Source organism: Leuresthes tenuis, unplaced genomic scaffold (assembly GCF_036924035.1).
Source record: "Leuresthes tenuis unplaced genomic scaffold, fLeuTen1.0.hap1 SCAF_9, whole genome shotgun sequence".
In the NCBI taxonomy this organism is placed as follows: domain Eukaryota; kingdom Metazoa; phylum Chordata; class Actinopteri; order Atheriniformes; family Atherinopsidae; genus Leuresthes; species Leuresthes tenuis.
The window spans coordinates 15,168,833-15,182,663 of record NW_027325363.1 but is presented as its reverse complement, the minus strand read 5'-3'; the positions used below and the strand labels follow the sequence as shown (position 1 = coordinate 15,182,663).

At 41.7% G+C, this 13,831-nt stretch overlaps 1 protein-coding gene across 2 annotated transcripts; it reads left to right on the top strand.

Moving 5' to 3' along the window:
- Positions 1–530: 530 nt before the first annotated feature.
- Positions 531–13,813, top strand: ube4a (ubiquitination factor E4A (UFD2 homolog, yeast)). 2 transcript variants are annotated; one of them, XM_072392502.1, is made up of 20 exons: positions 531–550; positions 2,596–2,765; positions 4,163–4,339; positions 5,677–5,789; positions 6,650–6,802; positions 6,954–7,113; positions 7,253–7,455; positions 7,579–7,770; positions 7,863–8,196; positions 8,415–8,541; positions 8,664–8,971; positions 9,318–9,450; positions 9,534–9,724; positions 10,103–10,203; positions 10,610–10,723; positions 10,963–11,137; positions 11,759–11,939; positions 12,066–12,213; positions 12,346–12,503; positions 12,664–13,813. In XM_072392502.1, the coding sequence occupies exons 2-20, from the start codon at positions 2,636–2,638 to the stop codon at positions 12,797–12,799; spliced, it is 3,234 nt and encodes a 1,077-aa protein (XP_072248603.1). In that variant the 5' UTR covers positions 531–550; positions 2,596–2,635; the 3' UTR covers positions 12,800–13,813. The 2 variants fall into 2 exon arrangements, with proteins under 2 accessions (XP_072248603.1, XP_072248602.1); XM_072392501.1 differs by lacking the exon at positions 531–550 and adding an exon at positions 815–919.
- Positions 13,814–13,831: the final 18 nt, after the last annotated feature.

Here is a 13,831-nt window from a genome sequence, read left to right as displayed (position 1 = left end):
TCGGTCATCTGGAACATAAACACAGCTTTCTCCCAAGAATTTGCCTGTAGGTAACCAGATCGATCTTTTATCAGTTCTTCAGCGTCTGATCAATATATCAGGTCCCTTCAACTACAAACATTCCCAAAGCAGGATGCTTCTCTGTGTCAGAAGAGGTTCTCAGGATGTTGGGTTTGTGCCACTCATAGCGTTGTGATTGATGGCCAGAACTTCAAATTAAGTCTCATCTAATTAGAAGTACCTTCCTGGACATGTTTGGGAAGTTTCCCAGATGACTTTGGATTAACTCCAATATCTTTTCTATTATTATTATTATCATCTTATTTATTTTGTTGATTTTAGCAATAGTTTTTTCTTGGCCCTCTGTCATTAAGCCCCACTTTGTGGTTAATATAGCTAAAAATTGACAGGCAGTTCACACTTCTAACCCAGAGAAAGCATTACGACACAGGGACAGTCTTAGCCTGGTGTTGCCCTCTGCTGATCATTAGGAAGCACTACATGTTTCAAAAAGGTCCACGAAGATACAGCTGAGATTAAACGACAAGTGGTAGAAGGGAAAACGTAATATAGTTTAATAACTTAAAGAAACTGATTAATCCAGTTTATCCGTTCTCACATCGTCTTGACAGAGTCTGTAATGGATATCAGTCAGTCCAATCTATCGATACATGTGGATTATGGGGATATTTTTTACAACTCTTATTCAGTCTTATACACCATATTTTTAACTGTTATTATGTATTTGGAAAGCTCGAAAAGTTTGAGTAAGTTTTAGTTTTTAGTTGGTTACTCAGCAAAGCAAACGCGTCGTCTCACATTGATGACGTTGACAGTTTCTGTTTACTGAGGAACTGCCCCTTGCTTCGTTGAAGCTATTTTCTAGATAAAAAAACACACTTCTCTGCTCGTCAAAAAGGTACGACAACGCTCTCAATCGTTTCTACACATTATTTAGACTGAAAACACGATGAATGCGTACTTCGGTTTGTTGTAATGGATCCGTGGTGACCCTGTGACAGCTAAGTCTGCTGCCTCACATTATAGCTAACTAGCTATCTACCCAGATGCAATGCGGTGTGCGCTACTAACTGAACCCCCGCTAGCTAGCTAGCCAAGTAGCGGAACCTGTTCTATTTTCCTTAATTACTTAATAGCTGTTGAGACAATCTTAAATGGCTTGACGGCGACTGGTTGGAAAGCTAGCCCCATGAAGCAGCACGACTTTTCGCTGAAAGTTGCTGAAATTATGGAATATCTTCAGAACTGTTAACCTGCAAGTTAGGTATGGGCAGTTTGCAGTCCGTTTATACGCTCTTTTGTAACAGTAGTCAAGTGTAGGTGCCAAAAACTGTACAATTTAACTTGATATGGTTTCAACTAATCAGCAAACCACAGTCGGTATATTATTTTAGTAACAACTGCCATACAAATAGTGATGATGGTGGTTAGTGTAATTTCTGTTGTTATTGATGGCCTTGTAAGGGCTGGACACACTGAAATGTGATACAGTAGAAACCCAGTTTGATTGGTTTCATGGGATAATGGCCAGCTGCTTAAAAAGAGTCACTAACCCTTGTGTGCATATTTGAAACTGGACAACAAATTAAAAACCAAAGACTGAAAAGAGCGCTGAATGGTTTGCCTTCCTGAAAACATTCACAGTTTGCTGCTAATAACAATATAAGGCATAAAAACATTATAGCATACCCTTAACTTGCAGATTAAATGGTAAGTGCTATGAAATGTAAGTATCTTTATTGCAGAATTGCAGAGATGATTACATCTTTCAGGATGATTAGACTGAATCATGTGGGAACTTGACAGTATTTGCAGTGTTAATGTGGCTCAAAGGATGGCAGCAGCTGTTAAACACAGTCGGACTGAAGGCCGATTTTAAGAATGCCATCTAAGCAGAGTTTGAAAGCACTGTCCTAAAAATGCAGGGTTTTCAGAGTCCCTGAGGTCCACTAACACAGTCATTTCTCAGCTTCTGCTGAAAATGTGAACATTGATTTAAAGAAAAAAAACAAAACAAAGTGAGAAAACCTATTGCACCTAATGCAAACAAGTGACCTTGCCCTTATGCTCGTCATTTGGGGAAAAAAAGTAGTTGTTAATAACACATTGCATTTGGCTTTAAGGTTAAAAGCAAGCAAGCATCACTTCACATTTGACAGTGAGATGTACACATTTGTTGCATCTTTTCTATTTAAGGTTAAGCCTCGAAGAAGCGCACAAAACCCAAATGATCCTTTTAACACCTCCTCACTAGAATGCTGATTTAGAACCACTTTCACACAGACAAACAAAGGCTGTCTAGTGTATTGGGTCACAATTTGATCTACAGTTGGGGTATATGATAGTTGGAAATGTACCTTACAGTTAGTTTAATGATGATCTGATAACGCGTTACATTGCTGTTATAGATTAACTGTACAACTAAAAGGGAAGTTCTGTGGATGATAGTGTCACATACAGCATGTGTAAGAAAGATTTCAGTGTGCAAATACAATATGCATGTTCGCTTACCCCTTTAGTGGGTTGTTTCAAGTATTTCTCTTTGCCACATATTTTCTCTGTCTGCCACTTCAGGCGGGAATCTTGGATGGAGTGAGTGTTGAGCCCCAGTGAGATGACTGACCAGGGCAACAACAACCAGAACATCTCCTGCAACCCCTTTGCTGCCCTCTTCAGCTCACTGGCTGATGCCAAACAGTTTGCATCTGGCCAGAAACCACAACAGCAGTCTGGTGAACCACCATGTGAGTAGAATCTAAATGCAGTTCAATATGATGTCCGTGCACTTAATTTACTACATAATGGTTTTATGAAGGCAATTCTGGCACCACTGAGCAAACAATTGAAATGGCAAAAATACAACCTATGTAGCAAATGGACGTGAAAATGAGTCCTTGTTCAAATGTTCAGGCAGTGTTACTGCACTAAGTGTAATTTCTTCAAATTGTGTACTTTGAGAGAATATTAAGTCAGTACATATCCACCTCCCCTAAGACCGTTGGCAGATATGACTTTCCTAAAGTTGTTTTGCATACTTTGCACATTGACTTTTGTGATGAGGCTGCAGGTGAGATAAAGTCCTGCACAGTGGAACACTTTGCCTCCACTTCTGTGTCAGCTGAACCTGCAGCTTTCACACAAATGCTTCTCTCTCATTTATTTGGCTCAGATGATGGGGATGAAAGCGTTGGCACTGCAGATAATTATCATAGGTAAAACCACGGGGGAGGAAAGTTTGGACAGGGATGTCATTTATTTGATAACCCGGTCTGTCCCATTCCTCTGAAAGCTGATCACACGCCAAATCATCCCACTTCTACCGTGTGTGTGTGTGTGTGTGTGTGTGTGTGTGTGTGTCTGCGTGTTAATGTGACTGCAACAGTTCAAACTGATTCGTTTTAGTGCAAATCTAAACGGGGCCTAAGCTAAATTTCCTCTCTCAGAAACATGTTTTACAGGCATGAAAGTTTTCATGTATTTCTGTAACTTTTAAAGCCACCAGTTCCCTTTTTAGGATCTCCACTAGTTGCTTCAAGGTGCCCATGACTATTGGGTGTTATTACTTTTTTGAAGGATCCTCAGCTGCTAATGACCGTTCTTAACCTGCCCTTCAAGTCCTAATTGGTCAATTAAAGTTCCAGTTAGTCACGTTTAGGGGATCTGTTGGTAAAATGGATACATTTGAATTTGTGTGGCAATTCTTGAAAGAAATACATTATTATTACCTTAAAACTAGCAATTAATTTAAAAGAATTGTGATGGTGGCTATCTTTTTCCCTTCACCATGTTATAGCACTTTGTTGTTACATGTTCACTCGCAGTGTGCTGCCAGATGTCACCACATCCAACACACTGGACTTTAAAAGCCTAATGACTTATCAAAGTACTGTCACATATTTTAAATCAATATTTAGTTTTTTGCATGCTTGTTGAGTTGTATCATTGGCATTTGTGGCTTACATCTGCATTGCATTTCAGATGGAGTCATTATTTACTTCAACAAATGAACAAATCCAAACTTTACCAAGGGGTTCCCAAACTTTTGAACACATCAGTAGTTGTTTATATTCTTGCTCATGTTACCATCTGGGCGAAATGAACACACATGCTTCACACTCAACCTCTTATTCTGTTTTCACAGTGGAGGACTCGGGGGAGAGCCAGTCGGAGTCAGAAAACTCTGTGTCGGACAGTGTTGATGACAATGACGACTCAGTTGCAGAGATCAGCCGCTCCTTCCGGTCCCGGCAGGAGTTGTGCGAGCAGCTCAATGTCAATCACATGATCCAGAGAATATTTCTGATCACCCTGGACAACAGTAAGTACAAGCCCACTGAAATGGGTCTGTAACTCGGACAAACTCTGGATAGAACTGGGGAGCACATCCATTTTCCTCCTGTGTTTTACATCACCCTGTTGTAGCTTTTCTATTAATGTGAGACTGTCATATGTGACTCAAGTCAGTCTTAACTTAAGAGTGTATTTATAGGCCTTTAAAATTCTCCATGGGGTAGAGGAAGAATGGACTAAAATTCAGCTCTCCCAGACACACGTTTCAGTTTAAGTAACTCAACAGTAAAGCTGATCCCACAGACTGTATATACCACCCAGTGGTTTGTGCATGGCTATTTTGAAGCCTTAACTTTGGCTTTTCTTTCGACACCTCTGTCTTTCTGGAGCCAGCAAGGTGACTGGAGCTGAAGCTTTATCCTCGTAAGCTGATTGGAAACAGATTTTGGACTTATCTATTATATTTATTCATTTTTTAAATACTTTTATGAAGGCTCATCAGCACAGTAATAAGAGGAAGTACATTTAGCTAACATGATTATAATGACTAGAGGGAAAATATATTGACCATTCATTAGAAAAATTGAGATATTTAAAAAAAAATTTTTTTATGGTATTCTGTTGGAGCCAGCACCTCGTGGCAGTTTAAAACATTTCAGTAGTTGTTTATCATTTATTCGGCCTGTGGTTGTTCCAGACATGCTGGAGAACTTGAGAATGTTTCCTTTCATTTTAAAAGTGATGACTCTTTAGAGGCTCCAGCTACTGGGATGTTATCTTAAAGCTGACTAATTCGAGGCCGGTCTGTGTGTGACAGAAAGTTACAAAGCAACGTTTGATAATTCATCAGTTACCAGCGAACCATATTTTCCCTGAATTGTTTTAAAGCTAGATTCTTGATGATGAGACTGATAATGAATAGTTAGCTGGTTTTTTTTTTTTCTTCTGGGGTTATTATTGGATGCCGCTCTGTAACAGAAGTTTCCAGTAAGTAACAAATGACTCACCGTGCTTTAAAACAACAAAAAAGACCTCCATTGCTGTGAGCTGGCTGGATCTCGCTTCACTCAGACTACTTAAGGATGAGTCATAATGATGAGGGAAATGTAGGCTAAAAGACCTCCTGTTTTCACCCGAGTCCCCTCATGAAATTCTCTCCCAGCTCTCTCTATTTTCAGTAAATACGTGCAGTACATTTGATCTGCGAGTTCTTCAGTTATTCTAATGTGATCTGTTCTTTTGATTGCATTTCATAAATGAAATTCACTCAATGTGCGTACATGTTTTCGCTTTGAAGCTCACTGAGGTTATTTGTAAAAATACTCAAGCTGGCTTCATTTGATGCTTTTTTTTTCTCAATCCTAGGTGACCCCAGTCTAAGAGGAGGTAATGGGATCCCCCCTCGCTGTGTTTACCTGGAGGAAATGGCAGCAGATCTGGATGGACAGGACTGGTTGGACATGGACAACATAGAGCAGGTTAAACATCAACAACATGTCTTTATGACACAGCTCTTTTCTTGCCTGTATGTCTTTGTCTCTTCTCAATAAGTCACTGAATGCATGGCCTGCATGATTGAGGCCATCAGTTCAGTTCAGCTCCAGTGCCACAAAGCATTATGTAAGAAGTAAATCCAAACCAAAGGAATGGTGGGACACGTAGATTACTTTTAAAGGGGAAGTTCCGTTTTTTTTTTTTTTAAACCTGGACCTTATTTCTGGCATAAAATACGTTCATCTAAAATACGCCCGCCGCTGCAGCACAGCTCATTCACTCCGGTAAGGACGTCCATCGTACTCAAAGTTGTCGTCCACATCGTCAAAATCTGATAAATATCCGGCCATGTTGCTCAAAACTATCATTAGCAAACTCCATGCGAAGTTAGCCGACTGTCACAGAGCACGGAGTAAATAAGCAGCAGTGGGTGTCGATGAAGTCATCCCAGTAGACGCGTGTGTAGAAAGCCCCCTATAAGCTCCCCGATAGCCCCAGATAACAACAACATGGCAGCTATGAACGAACAGTGCAATAGTACGCGTTCATTCATTCATTCATTCGGCTTAAAGTCTTGGTGAAATAAAGACAGATAAGATTTAGAGGCTGTATTGTCAATGCCCCCATTCTCTCCTGTTATATGGATATACGCGGATCTCGAGTAATCTAAATATCTTCCGAAGGACGTCGACTTTGACCAAACTGTTATCGGTGAGTAGATGAATGTATTTTAAGGCAGAAATAAGGTCTAGGTTTAAAAAACAAACAAAAAACGAACTTCCTCTTTAAGGGCTTAACAAATAAAGTTTTCTGGGCTGATTTGATGTCTCCTTTTGTGCCTCAGGCTCTTTTTAACCGCCTGCTGCTTCTGGAGCCAGGAAACCACCTCATCTATATGACATCATGCAGCGCTGTGAACCTGTCTGCTGACCGGGATGCGGGAGAGAAATGTGCCATCCCTTATCTTTTTGCTTGTTACCAGAGAGCAAAGGAGGAGGTATGCGTTATTCTACATGATTGTTATTGTAGCTCTTAAATACTATTTTTTTCTGAACCTTCCAGCTTCATTCCAGACTTATATGGAGCATAAAAAATATCACCTGTGCTCGTCAATAATTTAAGGGACTTTCTTCCTATCTGTGCACCAGGTGACGAAGGTGCCGGAGAAGTTACTTTCATTTGCGGTTCGCTGCAAGAACCTGACGGTTTCTAACACACGAACAGTTCTGCTCACACCAGAAATCTACATCAGCCAGAATATTTACGAACAGCTTCTGGACCTGCTGCTGGAAAGCTTCAGGGGAGCACGTAGGTCCTGCATTGGGCCTGTTAGGCCTGAGTATTTCTTTTCTTTTCTTACCCGTTTTCTCCTCTCCCATCGTCTTATCCTGTTTTCAGTGAAATATTCTCTCTAGTTTTCTCTGCTCACAAAGTCACTGTGTTTCAGAGCCTGAGGAGGTGGTTGAGTTTGTGGAGGAGGTCATCGCTGGCCTGCTGTCTGACCAAGAGGTGCGAACCTTTGAGGAGGTGATAGTTCCCGTGTTCGATATCTTCCAGGGACGCATCAAAGACTTGGACCTGTGCCAGCCTCTCCTCTACTCCTACCTGGATGTTCTCCTCTATTTTAGCCACCACAAAGATATTGCCAAGGTCAGGAGACACAGAGACACGTGAAAAATAAGTGAAAAATAATACTACTTTAATTTCATCTCATGGCTGCTTTGTCAGAGCAGCATCTTTGCAAACAGCTCCTTTTCTTTTTGGTTTTTCAAGGTGTTGGTGGAACACATACAGCCCAAAGACCCAGCCCATGGTTTGCAGTATCAGAAGACCCTCTTGGGGACTGTATTAAATATATCCTGCTTACTGAAAACCCCAGGTGTAGTAGAGGGACATGGCTATTTCCTGAACCCCTCCCGGTCCAGTGCCCAGGAGACAAAGGTCCAGGAGGCCAACATCCACCAGGTTCACTGATTCGTTTTAGTTTGCCATTCCTTTATATAGATTGTCAACTTAGTCCACCTTGGCTGATGATCCTTACTCTCTTCATATTGCAGTTCATGGGTCAGTTTCATGACAAGCTGCACCAAATCTTAAAAAACTTGCTCCAGCGATCGGGCGAGACCCGCCACCTGCTGCTCATGTGGTTGGGCAGCTGTATGCAGGCCAATGCTGGCCGAGCCAAGATCTGGGCCAATCAGATGCCGGAGATCTTCTTCCAGATGTACGCCTCGGATGCTTTTTTCCTAAACCTCGGTGCAGTCCTGCTGAAACTGTGCCAACCATTCTGCAAGCCGCGTTCCCCCAAGCTGCTCACCTTCAACCCCTCTTACTGCGCACTCAAGGAGATGAGCGAAGAAGAGAGGCGCAATCGCAACATCCATGCAAGAGGTCAGTATGCGTGAGAAAGACATTCAGAGTGTGAGCGGCCCATCTTAAAAATGATCAGTATTTAACTGTCAGACAACAGGGCAGCTTAGGTATTTATTTTGGTTTTACACCAGCCAAATTAATGTGTACAATTGTTTTTAGCATTACCAAAATTGAACAAGACTATATATATATATTCAATTGTTCTCTATAATAACTTGTGTCTAACACTGTATCAGGTCTTGACAAGGAAACCTGCCTGATCCCGGTGCCCCCCCAGCAGCAGGTGGAATCTGCACAGTCCTACAGCCTGCTGACTGAAAACCTCATCTTCACACAACTCACCATGCATCTCGGCTTTCATAGGTATCTGCGGCTAAGCAGATCTTTGATAAACATGTTTAAGAGAGTATTTTTCTTCACAGTCTTTTCCTGCTTGCGCCATATGCGAGCATTAACATGTGTGCACGCATGGTATGTTTGTGCAGACTTCACGAGCAGATGGTCAAGATGAACCAGTCTCTCCACCGGCTCCAGGTGACATGGCAGGAGGCCCAGCGAACAGGCAACCCAATGTCAGAGCAGCTCCTGGAGCAGTTTGAGCGTCTGATGATTGTTTATCTGTCAACCAAAGCTGCCACCACGCAGCCTGCCATGCTGCAATGCTGCCTTAACCTCCAAGCTTCCACTGCTGCTCTGCTTGTTCAGCTTAGTATGGGAAACCAGGGACCTGAACATGTAGCACTCAGTTTTCCCCTGCCCTCCCTGCAGAGTACTACGCTCTGCTATATACCAGGTAGGTCGGGTCTTCCACTGCACTACGAATACAATTACCTTATTTTATTTTGTTACCTTTCTATAACAAAGCAAATCCTTGACGGTAATTATACTGCAGCGATGTAATTTCCCTTTGGGGATTAATAAAGTATTGAACTGAATCGAGTTGAACATAACACAGCATGTTTCAGTCTCTGGGGGAATGAATAATTTCAAACACACCCATTTTTACAAAAGGCTTTAAAATGAATGCAGCTGTGCATGCATTATGGAAGGGGTTAGTTACTCATGGTACATTCATTCAATAATGCGGAACATTCCTCAACACGATAGTCATGACTTAAAGCGGCATTTTGTTTTTCCAGAGTTTTTTGCAGAAAACATGGGAGACTTTTTCATCTTCCTGCGGCGGTTTGCAGACGAGGTTTTGGAGACGTCTGCAGAAAATCTGGAGCAGATTCTCAGCTTCATTACTGTCTTCATGGGGAATGTTGAGAGGTACATGACTGGGATTGTAGGGAGAATGGTGGACGCCATTTTTCAGGTTTTCTCTTGATGACTAGATCCTCCCTGCATAACAGGATGAAGAACCCTCACTTAAGAGCGAAGCTTGCAGAGGTCTTGGAAGCAGTGATGCCTCATATGGAGCCGCTGGCTCCTGGTGCTGCTCAGCCAATCGTGTTTCAGAGAGAGAGAGTCTTCTGCACCTACAGACACGCACCTCAACTGGCCGAGGCCCTCATCACTGTGTTTGTTGACATTGAATTCACTGGTAAAACTGCCATCAACTTATTTGTTTTATTTTTTACTTGCTAGTACTAAGAGTAGTTGAACGTGTGCCTCAACTAATGGTTTTAGCATCACTTCTCAGTCTGAGTAGACATGTTTACTGGTTACAGACCATGTTTGACTCAATCCAACTCACTAAGATCAGTGTCAGAACTGAGAAGAACATCTCCAAGAACTAAAAAATAAAAAAATACAGTTGCCTTCTATTGAGTTTGTTAAGACTACCACTGACAGATTATTTGGAGTCTTTTTGCAATCTGGTGAAGTTGTAATGTGTGTGTTAACCCATCTGTATTATGTGCAACATGAAGGTTCGAGTTCACATAGTTGTTCTCTCGCTCGCTCTTTTTTTGTACGACAGGCGATCCTCATCAGTTTGAACAGAAATTCAACTACAGAAGACCCATGTATCCAATTCTAAAGTACATGTGGAGCAAAGACAGCTATAGAGACAGCATTAAGGTAATAAGAGGGAAATGTCTTTGATTGCCCTTCTCTAAATAAACCGTGTGGTGTCTTCTTTGTATGATTACTAAGTATAACAAAAAAAAAAATCTCATATGAAAATCCATTCACTGCTGAAAGGCAGATTTATATTCCCAAATGTGTGTCCTGATTAAAAAAAAAAAAACAGGAAAGAGGTGTGAAAGCGTACCCTCACTCGCTTGAGGTGTAGCTTTAAATTATTTTATTAGTTTCACACGCGCTGTTATAGACATTCAGTCATTACGGCTTTAAAACACATAAAGGTGCAATGGCAGATTAAATAGGAAAAGCAGGCATGGTTTCCTTCTCGGTGGTTCAATATCTTGTGCTCAGCAGAACAAGGCTCGATGTGTTTCATTTTGTTTGACATGATTTGTTTCAGCACTTAGCAAACTATGCATCTGAGAACCTGGAGGCCATGAACCCCCCGCTGTTCCTCAGGTTCCTCAACTTACTGATGAATGATGCCATCTTCCTGTTGGATGAGGCCATTCAGGTCTGACATATTTAAGTTTTAACTTTCGATATATATCAAAACACGTTCTCTAGTTCCAACAGACAAACTTTCCCAGCACTTTACTTTGGTTAATTGCCAGTTTGTTTGTCAGTTTGTGAAGACTTTATGGTGATCCTCAGTTATTTATTTTCTAATTGTAAAGATTTAGTTTATCTTTTAAAAGATTGTGTGTTCGAGGAGGCTGTTACAAAAAAAATAATGAATACTTTTTCTTTTAGTACCTGAGTAAGATCAAGGTTCTGCAGCTGGAGCGGGATCGAGGGGAGTGGGAAGGCCTGGCCCCCGATGCCCGAAGAGAGAAGGAGTCCAGCCTGCAGATGTTTGGACAGCTGGGACGCTTCCACAACATCATGTCCAACGAGACCATCGGCACACTGGCCTTCCTCACCTCAGGTCCGGCAGAACAGGCTGTTCCTTCAAAAAGGATTTTAACCTTCCTTTTATTGGTCTTATTGGTAGTTATTTATTTCAGTGTTTCAAACGGATACGAGATGAAAGAGCTTTGAAAGCTCGTACGCTTCCCTCCGGCTCACTGTCAGCACGCAGCCGTCGGCAGACTTACAGAAAATAAACCAAGAGTAAATAACTAAACAGGAAAACAAGATAAATACACACACACACACATCTAAATTTGAGGTTAAAAGTATCAGGTGTGATGATGGAATAATGGAATATTAAACACTACGACCTGCAGTCGTACAAACTAGTTGCTTTACTTGTCATTGAGCCCTAAGATTCTTATAAAAAGACTAAACAAACAAAAATGACTACATCAGTTTTCCACATCCAGCATGAAACTGTACGGTCGGTGTCTTAAATTCACTAAAGAACACAGATCTCCTTACAACAAGAAAAGAGGCTCCTGAGGCAGCTGCGGTGCTAAGGGACTAATGGCCAATGCTGTTGATTTATTACCAATGATGCAGAAAACAGGTTTGAGTTCCAGTTCTTTCTTAAGTATCATAGAGATTTTTTATTTTTTTGTTTTTTTTTGTCTGTGACCATTTCTCTCAGAGATCAAGGGCATCTTTGTACATCCCTTTCTGGCTGAGAGAATCATCTCCATGCTGAACTACTTCCTGCAGCACCTGGTGGGCCCTAAGATGGGAGCTCTTAAAGTCAAGGACTTCAGTGAGTTTGACTTCAAGCCGCAGCAGCTCGTTTCCGACATCTGCACAATCTACCTAAACCTGGGGTATGTTGGAAACGCTCTTCTACGACAAACCGAGCAGACGATGAAATTGTTCTTTTTGGTCCTTTTGCAAACGTGTATAAACAGAGGAAGAAGTCAAACTTGAAATGATCTCCTCATCTTTGGCAGTGACGAGGAGAATTTTTGTGCTACAGTCCCAAAGGATGGACGATCGTACTCTCCGACCCTCTTCTCCCAGACACTACGTGTGCTAAAGAAGATCAACAAGCCCGGTGACATGATCGTGGCTTTCGCTCTCCTTGCGGATAAAACTAAGGTATCATAGAACCACAGATGGGCCACAGACAGAGCACATCTTTTAAGAATTGAATCGATTTATTGAATTATGGAGTTTTTACTTGTGAGCACCACAGTGATTATTCAGTTTGTTGCCGTGGCACCTGTTTAGTCTCATGCAGACAGGCAGCAGCAGGAAGAGGAGACGTACGCAGATGCTCCAGATGAGTTCTTGGACCCAATCATGTCCACACTGATGCTGGATCCTGTCCTTCTCCCCTCCTCTAATGTAACAGTAGACCGCTCAACTATAGCAAGACATCTCCTCAGGTTAGTCACTGCATTGTCACAACGTTGGTGCCTATTTGATTCTTTCAGTTGTCATACACTTTCCTTCACTTCAGCTAGTTTTTCCTGTAATCTACCTTCTGCTCATACCACAAAGTCTGAAATTAAACGTAACATTTAATTGATTATGTCTTTCTCGCAGTGACCAGACAGACCCTTTCAACCGCAGTCCTCTAACCATGGACCAGATCAGGCCAAACGAGGAACTCAAACAGCAGATCCTACAGTGGTTGGATAAGCACAAGCAGGAGAGTCTGCAGCTGGGGCCCAGTGGCTAGTCCTGACCTCTCAATGTGACAAACAATGACTCTTCTCCCATTGCTGTTTTTCTTTCCCGGCACACATGCTCCTCTGCTTCGTGACAAATCCATGGTGTGATCTCCTCTGTGGATCTGTTCTCCGGCTGACGTTGCATTAGCCTTTTCATGCAGCCTTCATGCTAAATGGATCATCTCTGTGACAACAGTTCAGGCAAGCCATAGCCCACCTGCTGGTGACGACTTCAGAATCAGTACACAGTAGCAGCTATGCTCCCATGATGCCCTGTTGTAACACTAGCCTCTGCTTCTAACTACAGTCCAAATGTTGGCCAGAAGTATCAGTTAAGTATGAGCTCCTGACTGAGCAGCTGTCATGAACCTGGTTTTATAATGCAAGGTAAGTATTTTCGGGAACTCGCAAGTCAGAACACGGATGGAGTTGTTTATGATTTAAACCTGATTTAACCTCTGTAAAGAATATATTATACACTGCCTTTCAAACTTCAACAATACCCTATATGTTTGCTCTTTTGGTTAAATCTTGACCAGCACGACGATTGTAAATGAAATTAGAAATAAGAAATTAAAAGGAAAGTGTTGGTAAGACAGAACTCAATTATGTGAGTTATTGGATTGAAAATAATCTATATATACTTAAAGGCATTGAAACCCCTATTTGTTGTTACAGTATTTTAACAGACATAGTAAAGCTGATCAGATCACCTCTTTTAATGAAGCGGTAATCATCTTGTCGGGATGGGAGAGCTCCCCAATTAAGGCTGTTGGAGTCGAGGATTAAAACTTTTGTTTCAAACCACATATGGACACAAAATAGAATCTGAAGTCTATCCTGAAATATCAGAATGTACAGTTCATGTTCATGTTGTTATGGTGAGTGTAAATGTGGGAGCTTCTCACAGCAGTTACAAATAAATACTAGCTGACAGTGTTGTGACAGATCCAGGGGGCATCTTGATAAAAGCAAACAAAACATCAGTGTAGCATCAAAGTGTTGAAGCCTTTTTGGGGGGGGTGGGGGGTGTGGGGGGG